This window comes from Prunus avium, chromosome 3 (assembly GCF_965620075.1).
Source record: "Prunus avium chromosome 3, drPruAviu1.hap1.1, whole genome shotgun sequence".
In the NCBI taxonomy this organism is placed as follows: Eukaryota; Viridiplantae; Streptophyta; class Magnoliopsida; order Rosales; family Rosaceae; genus Prunus; species Prunus avium.
In genome coordinates this window covers 4,215,508-4,226,085 of record NC_142286.1, presented here as the reverse complement: position 1 = coordinate 4,226,085, position 10,578 = coordinate 4,215,508, and the positions used below count along the sequence as shown (strand labels likewise).

General features: G+C 36.5%; 2 protein-coding genes and 1 non-coding gene across 3 annotated transcripts; 1 reads left to right on the top strand and 2 right to left on the bottom strand.

Moving 5' to 3' along the window:
* Nucleotides 1-145: 145 nt before the first annotated feature.
* TRNAF-GAA (transfer RNA phenylalanine (anticodon GAA)) lies at nt 146-218 on the top strand. Its single transcript has one exon. It is a non-coding gene; the product is annotated as a tRNA-Phe (tRNA).
* Nucleotides 219-367: 149 nt separating this feature from the next.
* On the bottom strand, nt 368-3,479 carry LOC110769899 (inositol oxygenase 1). Its single transcript, XM_021973956.2, has 11 exons — nt 3,320-3,479; nt 2,900-3,017; nt 2,137-2,218; nt 1,783-1,987; nt 1,634-1,693; nt 1,481-1,533; nt 1,258-1,380; nt 1,103-1,172; nt 922-1,000; nt 725-806; nt 368-612 (listed from the first exon to the last, which is right to left on the bottom strand). Exons 1-11 carry the CDS (start codon nt 3,348-3,350, stop codon nt 586-588), a joined length of 930 nt encoding a protein of 309 aa, XP_021829648.2. The 5' UTR covers nt 3,351-3,479; the 3' UTR covers nt 368-585.
* A 2,672-nt stretch (nt 3,480-6,151) lies between these two features.
* On the bottom strand, nt 6,152-9,406 carry MED6 (RNA polymerase transcriptional regulation mediator-like protein). The gene is made up of 5 exons (XM_021973973.2): nt 9,085-9,406; nt 8,380-8,554; nt 8,013-8,082; nt 6,848-6,957; nt 6,152-6,608 (listed from the first exon to the last, which is right to left on the bottom strand). The coding sequence occupies exons 1-5, from the start codon at nt 9,324-9,326 to the stop codon at nt 6,447-6,449; spliced, it is 759 nt and encodes a 252-aa protein (XP_021829665.1). The 5' UTR covers nt 9,327-9,406; the 3' UTR covers nt 6,152-6,446.
* Nucleotides 9,407-10,578: the final 1,172 nt, after the last annotated feature.

Here is a 10,578-nt window from a genome sequence, read left to right as displayed (position 1 = left end):
AACATCACCCGCCCAATTCACCTTCTCAACATCAACAGCCCACTTCACCTAAACCTTATATTATGAATAAATTATCAATGTAGGCAACAAATGTCAAGCGTAATATCTAGTTAAATATCTAGTTTTGGCCCATAAAATTTGCAAAGCGGGGATAGCTCAGTTGGGAGAGCGTCAGACTGAAGATCTGAAGGTCACGTGTTCGATCCACGTTCACCGCAATTAGCCTTTTATTTTATTTTAAACTTTTTGCGCTAGAAGTCTAATGTGAAGTCTGCTGAACCTGAAGTTAGCCTACAAACTTGGACACAGAGCGAAAGGGGAGAGGTAGTTAGCCTACAGACTTGGACACAGAGCAAACGGGGAGAGGTTGCCTCACTCACATCACCATGCTGAAGTTTTATTAAGCAATCTAAATAACAGCTCACATACACAATACATGAAAGATAATTTTACATGAAAACTTTTATGAAATAACAAGGAAATGCAGCTACAACTCGAAATTTCGTCTTCTGTGTACAGCTAGTTAGCAAGGTGCTGGTACATAATACACCCTCATTACTCATCAAATGGCAGAGCTGGGAAGTTTCACCATCTTAGCTTGGAAGGGAAGTACTGCACAACAGGCATTGTTTAAATAAAAAATTAGAGAGCCAAATAATTAACGCGGAGAAGAAAATAATTAAGAGGATGTTGAACCAAATGAAATCAAGTTGTGCATGCTTACCTTTTCAATGAGAGAGAGATAGTATGGCTTCACCTTCTCAACATCAATCCGTACCTTGCTCTTGCTGTAAAGGTCATACTTGCTGCATGGAAAAAATTAAAATGCAGAGTGACATTAAGCATTTAGACCAACAGAGAAATCAATAAAAGGTGAAGCACAAAGAGCATGAATTTAAAACCCAGGAATTAAACACTTACTTGAATACGTGAAGCCAGTTCAGGTTTTCGACATCCTCTTCGTTCATTAAGTGCTTATATGCTCCTGCCTTGTGTAAAGCTGCAATTTCAAAAAGATTTCATCACAGTCAAATTACTCACACAATGAGTTATATTTCTTTTAGGGGTAAAATTTATAGTGCTTTTCTATTATCTCACAGACCATAGAATGAGTGGTATCTAATGATGAACAGAGCTGCTGAGGGTAGAGTGCAATTATTCTCCTTGGCCACCTGAATAAAAAATTTATTGTATGAATACCAAAAGTATTTGATTATACTGTCTAAAGGGTTACATGATCTCGGTTAGAAAATATACCAAATACATGTAGTCGTCATGCCCCCACGACATCATTACATTTTCGAGTCCACATCCCTCTGAGTAAATTCCAAATTTGGTGTTGTAAGCAGGATTATAGTAGTCAGGATTTTCCTCGAAATACTGCAATAGCAATGTCATGAACAGAATGTTTGATCAGCCAATTAAATTGTATATACATTTTTTTGAGTGTTTGTAGTAGATAAACTTATGATAAAAGTACCTTGTGATGAACATTGGCTTGGTCAAAAGCACAGCCAACTGGGAATGTGTCACCTGAAATAAGGATCAGGATTTGTAATTTTGAAGTTGAAAATATATAAATATATTTCTGCATAATATAACAAAAGTGTGAGGCATGAAATTTGATTCGTACCAACAACAGCCCATTGAGGAAGCTCCCCAAAGCTAGGAAGAAGAAGCACCTTCCCAAGATCTAAAAGCACATAAAGGATCAAATTAGCAACTTACTTCACTTACTGGTATGAAGTCCAGAAGAACATAAAATATTGAAGATATTAATACCATGGATAAGGCCAGTCAAGTGCAGCCAATCTTCATTGGGATAGTCCTTTCTAATGGCTTCAGCTGTTTGCAACAAGTGCTCGATTTGAGGTTCGTCCAAGTCCGGATCACTCTCATCCACAACCTCATTCAGAAGCTCACAGCATTCCCATATGCTCATCTCCACCCTGTTCAATTTTCTGTACTCTTTTCTCATTCTCTGAACCTGTTTTACATTTTTTTTGTAATAAATATTTGGTTTTAGCAAGGCAGATGCAAATGAAAATAGACCTATGTTTCAATCTTTTCTCATACCTAGGAAGTAAAATGGTGTCACGAAAATGAAGTATAGTGATGTTAGGGAAAGTTACTTACAAAGTCATAAGACTGGTTGATGTGATTTATCCGGTAGAAAATCTCCACACTTGGTTGCCTCTCACCTTCTGCATCATAATCCCTGTTTTTCAATCCATGTAAAATTATTAATAACTAAATTTAATTGATAATTCAATGCAGAGGGGAAAAAATTCAATGAATTTCCAAAACAAGACAGAAAACTTTTTGTTGAAGGCAAAAGTATGGGCCTGGCCAGAGGCCCAGCACAGAGGGCTGCACAAGAAGCCTTGGTTGGTCAAAAATAAGATGAACAAATAGACCTTCACTATTTCTGTTGCTTGAGCTAATGATGAGAACCCATGTCTTTCCATGCTGGGAAAGGTTTTCTTTCGTTTGGGTTTTCCTTTGCCATCATAGGAAAGATTTTGTTTTTGACCATTTTAGTTGGGTAATTAGAAATGAAAGTGAAAGCAAATGCTTTGAAACCTTGGTGTCCAGATTTCCCAATCTCTGTTCTTTTTTATCATTTTCCTCTTTTTCTTCCAAAATTCTTGAGAAAAAGGCACAGCTTCAAGGGGATCAAATTACCAGGTCTTTTTGTCTCATTTATGATCAATAATTATTGAAGTGGTCGTATACATTTTAATAGTCATCAATAATCATCTCATATCATATCATATCTGGACTGGCAAACGGGTCGTGTTTGTCGTGTTCATGGCAAACCGGTCGTAATTCAGATCTCTATAGATTTAATCCTGAAGGGTACATATAAAATAAATTTATGTATGCAAAAGTGTATAACCTAAATGTCTGTCCAAATGAGTTGGTATGTGGCACCACAAATAATCCATCATCCAACACCAATTCCTTCTCATCCTCAAACACTTTTTTCTTCCCTGCCTCAGTTCCAACTTCAACTCCTGTGATTTTAAATCAGAGGAAAATCATATATAAATATAAATATATATATATATATATATCACATATTTTAAAGGAATCATTAATGAAAATAAATATTATTTTTTTCACACTGAAAATCCCAAAAGATCCCACCAAACCAAACTGCCCCAGATGAACAAGGATAAAAATAAATATTAAAAAAAAACTAAAAATAGAGAATACCAACTTGGAAATTCATGATCAACAATGAAGAAAATTAATTTACAAAAATATAAGAAAATAAAATAATAAAAAAACTAGGAAGTGGGAATTAATAATGTACCAAATTCAGGCTGCTCAATGAGGATGGTCATCCTGAATCAAACCTGAAGCAGCAGAGAAACCCAAGAAAACAGAGGAAAATATTGAACCCAAAATAATGAAGAAAAAAATTAACCAGTTTGACCACAGAATTTGGGCAGTGGTGGCATCTTGTGGCTTGGAAAGTGATAAGTATTTATAGTTGGCCGGAGAGTCCTTTCCTGACAATTCGGAGGTCTCATGTCCTTCCCTGAAAATTCACAAAACTTTTTTGCTTCCTTCCTTGCAATATTTACAGAGACAGCAAGTAAAAGCAGAGGTCAAACTACAAAATATTATTTTAACTCCAACTCAAGTAAAAGCAGAAAAGAAAAAAAATAAGGGAGTATTTTTGTTCACCACTTTAATTATAGGTGTACCATCACCATCATCCTCAATACTTTACACTGTTCATAGGTGTAATCATGATTCTATAAATACAAAGCAAAAGTTAACTATGGTTATGTTTATGAACACGTGTCAAGCATTGAGGATAGTGATGATGGTACACTTATGGTTAAAGTAGTGAGCAAAAATGCACCCAAAAAATAAATAGAGACAGCAGAAATAATTGATAAATATTTAAAAAATAATCCACCTTGTGGGACCCATGGGGTTCTGTCAGGGCTGAGTCAGCCTTGCGTTGGACGTGACGCAGCACCACCACCTACGGCAGCGTGCGTGTTGTCGTTACTAGGCGATTACTCTTTTTCACTGCCGTTCTTGCTAGTGGGGTAGCGTCGGTCACAGAGTCTCTGGTCTGGTGGGTGTCACGCGTCCAGCTGCGAATCGCGGCGTGTGGCTGCTGGGACCGTGAGATCGCGACAAGTGTAAGAGTGGCAGCTGTTAAGAGCTTGTATTCGTCGGCGTGTAGTTTCATGAGCTCCACAAAGAGAAAGAGACACCTGTAGTACATTGGCTGTAGGGTTACAAGTCGCCACGTAGCCATCAGATTTCAAGTTTTGTTTCCTAATATATATATATATATTTTTTTTTAGGGGATCAAATGTGTTAAAGTAAAAATAACCATTTTATTTACTGGATTATGGGATAAGGACAACAATTTATATGTCAAAAATGTAGAATTTTATGTCTACAGATAAGGTTGGACTAGATTAAGGAAGAAATATAGAATTATTGGCAAAATTATTTTTAGTTTTTTCAATATTTCATAGAATTCTAAAATGAAGGAATTATTTTAGTTTTGTCAACATTTCATAGGTTGGACTAAATTTTGTTTGGATGAAGGAATTGAAAATTACATAGAATTCTAAAATGACGGAATTTAGATTTTCATCATTTCAATTTCGAGCAATTGAAAATTTCAGTGTTTAGATTTATGTATGTAGAATTTTGTAAATTGCACTATGGAAATTATGAAATGACACCTATTTTGGCGGAAATTAAACTCAGGAATTTGATGCCCTAATTTCCACGATTTTTTCCGCGTGTCATTTAATCAATTCCATGCTTAAATTGCCAAACAAGAGAATTGTCAATTTCTCCTCTTAAATTCCCAACTTTTAGTTAAATTTCGAGTTATTTTATATATATATATATATATATATTTTTAATACAAGTGGCATTCTACTTTAATCTAATATAAATTACCTTGAGTGGGATTCGAACTCAAGTACATAAGAAAGCACATTCGTTCTAGCCAATTTGGGTAAGTTCATGCATGCATGATAAATTATATCTTAGATTAGGTTACAAAAGTCTTTGTGGTAGATTAGTCAGACTCAATTTAGATTTTCTCTGTCATTTACTTTACTACGGGCACGTAGGACGGAATCGAATTTTTATAAAGAGTTGAGTCTAGACACTGTTTTTAAAGTTGGGTTCTTCACAAATAGGTCCTTCAAAAAGCATTTGCAATCCACACTGAAAATAGATCTGGTAGTGATATTTGTGTTGGGTGTGTGATTGAAGACAATGACTTTTGCCTTACGAACTACCACTATTTTGCATTACGACAACGTCGGCCAGGTGCTTGTCCTTGAGATTGTTTTTTGGACAAAAGGTGTTTGATATTATGAGCATAGGTTTTACCTATCGTCCGTGCAATAGTCTTGTTATGCTATTTGGACATGTGTTCAAGTCAGGACCGACTCATCCTTTTTTGGATTACGGAGTCTTTCCTCTTTGCATGACAAATCACGAGATGGCTTTCCTTCATGTTTTCACGGTCGGCACGCATGCCTTTACCTCTCATTTTCAACAAATCTCTTTAATCAGATTTGTCGGGCGAGTCATTTTACAGGCCAAAGTATATATATATATGTTCCTGCTATGGTCACTTTATTTTATATGTCCATATGGAGTAAAAGGAAAAGGCAAAGACACAAATATTTTCACCGGCTCTGCTCATTTGCATGCGACAAGTGGCAGTTACAATGAAAGTTGAAACTGACATTATCACAAAATATTAGAAAAAAGGAAGAAAATAAAAAGTGATGTGACACCGGCGAACGACACTTGGCGCCACAGCTTCTAAAGCACAACCAGCGCAGCCCCTAGTGTTTCCTCCTTGCACATGGGTTGCTTCATGACTGTGTGGCCTTCACCAAAAAAAATTCCAATCCAGGCAATGGCTGCTAGACTGGTATTTGGTCCAAGTTTGGGTTTTTTAAAATTTTAACCCCTTATTTTTCTTGAATTGAGGGAGAAATTGGGCTAAAATTTAGGATTTTTTGGATTTGGCCTTAGGTTATATGAAATAATTGTCTTTGAACTATTGTTGAATTAACCTGAATTTCCACCTTAAATGTTTAAAAAAATATCTAACAGAGATATTTAAGGATACAAGGACTGCTAGAAAGTAACAATAATGTTCCATTCATACATGAGTAATATCTTGTACAAAAGCCATTTTCATTTAAGCATGTCAGTATGTTACATATCTAAACAGCATCGTACGACCCTACCTAAGCATTCTGAGTACTGGTAATAGGCAAACTCAGAATCTTCAGTTATAAAGTTACAATAGAGATTGGTTGATACTCTGTCAAAGTTGCAAAATAAGTATCCATTCTTGTCAAATGGGTAGTAGCTTCAGTGTTATACATAGTTTTCTACTCTTAACAGGATGCAGAATTGGAAACTCTACTCTAAAATTTCATTCTTTTAGCCGGGCCTTGATCAATGATAGGATCCATCTGAGGTTGTTGGGGCTCTCCAGCTTGCTGGGTTTCAGGGCCGTTCTCAGCTTCTGCAGTGGGAGCGGGAACATAGCCTTCTGGAAATGGCGGTGGTGGTGGGGCTGGCGGTAGCTGCATAAACAGAGTGATTGTTAGGAGTTATTCCTAGTGATACATTTGTGATGAGATAAAAATCACTAGTTTCCCTTCCCAGAATAGCCTTCAGTACATTAACTGCAAAGCAATCTTGATCGTCTTGCACATTGTCATCCATCATATTAACATTCATCCATTGCTTTAGTGCCATGAAATTTATTCATTTCAATATAGGAGCATGGGATAATATTTGTAGCAATACTATGCATAATTACCTTGCGCTGTAAGGATTGAAGAATATGGTCCACTCGCTTTACTTCCTTAAAGTCAATTGTCTCTTTGGTAACCTTTGATTCAAAGGCTGCAGCCTCATTTTCAGAATCAACTGCATCAAAAAATGTGAACAAATTAAAACCATGAACATTGAACTCATAGTGACACACAAAAAAGCAACCACTTAAACATATGGAAAATGGACATGCACAAACTAGCCTTCTCATATTTCAATTGTGCACAATATGCAGAAGGTTTTTAGCATTGCATTCACCAATCATCCTTATATGCATGATACTATATGAGACCATCTTTAAAAGGGTATGGTTTCAAGAATTCAACCAAGATGAACTGTGATCAGAGAGCAGTATGATCCAGGCATAGTTGCATACATATCAACCCAGCCCAAACTAATCCAACAAATTCTTGGATTCGATTGGTTTGTACAGAGCTTGAGTTGGCATTGGTTTTTTAATCTATCAACTCCCCGAGGTCAATTTGGTTGGAATTTGACCTTAAATCTGATCTGAACTGTCCCATGTACATCCCTAGTGTCCAAGATTATCGTGTTCCTTAAACAAATCTCTCATGAAACACAAAAGCAAACCAGTAATGGATACTGCACTTCAGGAAAATTGATAACTAGAATACACGTCCCTAGAACTTGAAAGCAAAGGTTGGACAACAAGAGGTGGTTGTATGATTTCGTATGCTATTAAGCCCTATTCCAACTCTTTTCTTGCCAAAACTAAACCAATGAAGTGTTCATTTTGAACTAATCTGTTTTGCATGATACTACTTTGATGAGCTAAAATATAGTGATTTATCATGATTGAACTTGCCTCTATTACTCGTAACTCTCAAAGACACCTAAAGCCACATAACGAGCACATGGTAAAACTAATCAAACCATGAGAATTTGGGAAACATCATGGTTTTGCAAGGCATTTCAATTTTCAACTTTCAAGCTTGAGATGTAATATGAAAATCAACTGATATGACTAGACCCTTCCCATAAACTTTGATGGAATACCAACAAAAGTAAGTTACTGTTGCTGTAACAACAAAAACACTGTTGAGAACCCTTCCCACTGACTGACATATTATCATTTGTTTAAGCTCATACTTATATAATTAAGCAATAGAAGAAAATGGAACTCAATATACCGTATCCAATCTTTTCCAGCTTCGAGGCAGCAGTGGTAAAAGCCTTAGATATATAGTAGAGAGCACGTCCCTGCAACATGTGTAGACAGACAATCAGAATGAATAAAGATTTTCCTTTGAAATATTAATCCCAAGATCTATGAACACACCAGATAATAGTACCACTATCCAACAAATGGATGGCATGCGCTGTCTTAACTTAGATACTAGACAGAACAATAACTAAGCACAGGTTCATACAAGGACTTCAAGCATAAATTTGAAATTACTCGAAGATAATCTTTTATGATTTTCTGATGGCCCCGCTAGGCAAATGCCATTGAGTTAAGTCCTAATTTGTTTAAACCACTCTGAAGAAAAAACTTACAATCCGAGCTGCAAAAACATTGCAAAGCTGTGGTGCTTGGTAAATTGTACCATCCAAGACATAATAAGTCAGCATCGGTGTAACTTTCTCCGGACTATCCCTCTTTTGCTTGCGGAAAACAAAAAGGTGTGGCTCCATTACTTCATTCAGCGAGTATTCAGTGCCTGTCATTTTCCTGTAAACCAATCAACTAACCATCATGAACTGTGCCTAATCCCAACCATATGGGGTCAACCACAATAGCCATATGAACAATCAGCATTCTGGTTGAGTGGGGTGATGCCAACGAAACCACACAATTTTAAGTAGCTCCTTATTATATCTATATCTATTCAAATTGCTCCGTCGATTAACCTAGTCAGGTTTCAATAGTCCATACAACCAAAATAATTTGTAACTGGGTTCTGCTAATAACATTAAAAACCTCTTCTTTTTAATGATCATGCCAATGTAGAACACACAAATACCACGCAGTAATGTTTCTTAAACCTCTTCTTTCAAATCCCTAAACTTCCACGGCCCTTTAGCTTTAACCACTACAAATGTCACACAAATTCACTTATTCTAACTCCAGAAGAGTCCAACATACAGGACACTAATATAATCTTCCCAAAAAATTTCAGAAACCCTAGCTACCTAAAATTCACTAGAAAAGGCAAAAGCTGAAGAACATTTCCAAAAATTGGGGAGGTGGGTTTTACTTACGAGAGGTGAGAGGGGTCGAGGGGGTGAATGGAGCGTTGACGAAGCTGTTCATTGTTGCAGGTCCAGTCGTAGAAAGGAGAGATGGCGAAGTAATCGAAGACCAAATTGCGATCGAGAGGATACGAGTTCAGCCATAGCTGGTCCTTGAAGCATATTCCGGTCATGTCCGTGCCCGGTGGCTGTACTGCCATGGGCGGCGGAGTGCCCTCCATGCTCGGCGGTGCCATCGGTGGCGTCGCCATTGATTCTCTTCTTCCTCACTCTGCCTCCTCTTCAGGCAACAGGCGGGCGGGCGGGCAGGGAGAGGTTATGACTTTCCTCACTGATTAATTAATCGAATCTCTTGGGCAAAATTCCTATAAAAAAAAATAAAATTCATGGGCAATTTTGTAACCTCGCGAAAGTTCTGTTTTGCCCCGCTGAGATTTTTTAACCAACCAAAAGCTTTCCTTGCAATAGAGATTGGATTCACTTTAGTAAATGTGATCTGAATACTTAGTATTTTATGTTAAGGATTGTTTACATACTTCTAATTTTGGCCGTTGGATTGCATTTATTAAATCTGTTTGTAGTTTCTTAGATGCAATCAACGATTAAGATTAGAAGTATGTAACCAATCTTTAACTTAAATACTTATTGGAGAATCTCATACTTAATGGATTCAATATGAGTTAGTCAATGTCGAATGTATCGAATTGAATTCACACACTATATTTGTAATGGGAAGGATAGGTGTCATTATGTTTCAAACCTATGAGACCATTAAATTGCAAGCAAATAATCTTACCATTGAGTAACAAGATAGTATGAAGCACATTTACTCTATCACTCGCTAACTTATTCAATGGATTATTTGGTGGATCTATGATGAGCTCCTTAAAATTGACCCCTATATTCTGATAATTGTTTAGAACAAATTAAGTTTTCAATTTAGGCTAGGAGCTTTGAGTGCTCTAGTGTGCCCACGAGCACCAAGAAAAAGAAATGAAAACATTTTCCCTTGATTTTTGTTAACATTCTTCTTTGAATAATTCTAGTAGGTTCCCAATGGTTTGGGATCAATTTCCGGCTAGGTGCAACTCACCTTCAAACCTTCAATATTCTTAAATTTCAAAGTTTTCAAATTATGGAGAAAAGAAGAAGAAAATGGGAGATATAGCTAATTTAAGAAGCAAGGAGAAACAAAAAGCAAGAAAACACACGGATTTATGTGGTTCAACAAACTTGTTTATCCGAGAGCGAAAAGAAATTGAAAATCAAATATCAACCAAATAAGTATGAAAATTTTCTCACAACTTTCAACCCTAAATAATTCAAAGCTCTCAACTCTTCTCTACTCCTCTTTTGCATGTTCATCTTACTATTAGGGCTAGACACTCTAGCATTTACACATATAGACTTGTATCAAAAGGCAAAAGAAAAAGAGATGTACATAAAAACAAAAAATGTAAATAAAAAAGTTCATAGTGCTTTGTTGAGTAGGATGAAAACGTG

What these genes read in the sequence shown, in the direction of transcription:
- LOC110769899 (XM_021973956.2), bottom strand. Translation starts at nt 3,350, where the DNA reads ATGACCATCCTCATTGAGCAGCCTGAATTTG. An exon ending in CTTGACTGGCCTTATCCATG is followed by an intron (nt 1,694 to 1,782) that starts GTATTAATATCT and finishes ATGTGCTTTTAG; the next exon opens with ATCTTGGGAAGGTGCTTCTT. An exon ending in TAGATACCACTCATTCTATG is followed by an intron (nt 1,001 to 1,102) that starts GTCTGTGAGATA and finishes TTGAAATTGCAG; the next exon opens with CTTTACACAAGGCAGGAGCA.
- MED6 (XM_021973973.2), bottom strand. Translation starts at nt 9,326, where the DNA reads ATGGCGACGCCACCGATGGCACCGCCGAGCATGGAGGGCACTCCGCCG. An exon ending in GCTGGAAAAGATTGGATACG is followed by an intron (nt 6,958 to 8,012) that starts GTATATTGAGTT and finishes TTTTTGATGCAG; the next exon opens with TTGATTCTGAAAATGAGGCT. An exon ending in TTCAATCCTTACAGCGCAAG is followed by an intron (nt 6,609 to 6,847) that starts GTAATTATGCAT and finishes CTGTTTATGCAG; the next exon opens with CTACCGCCAGCCCCACCACC.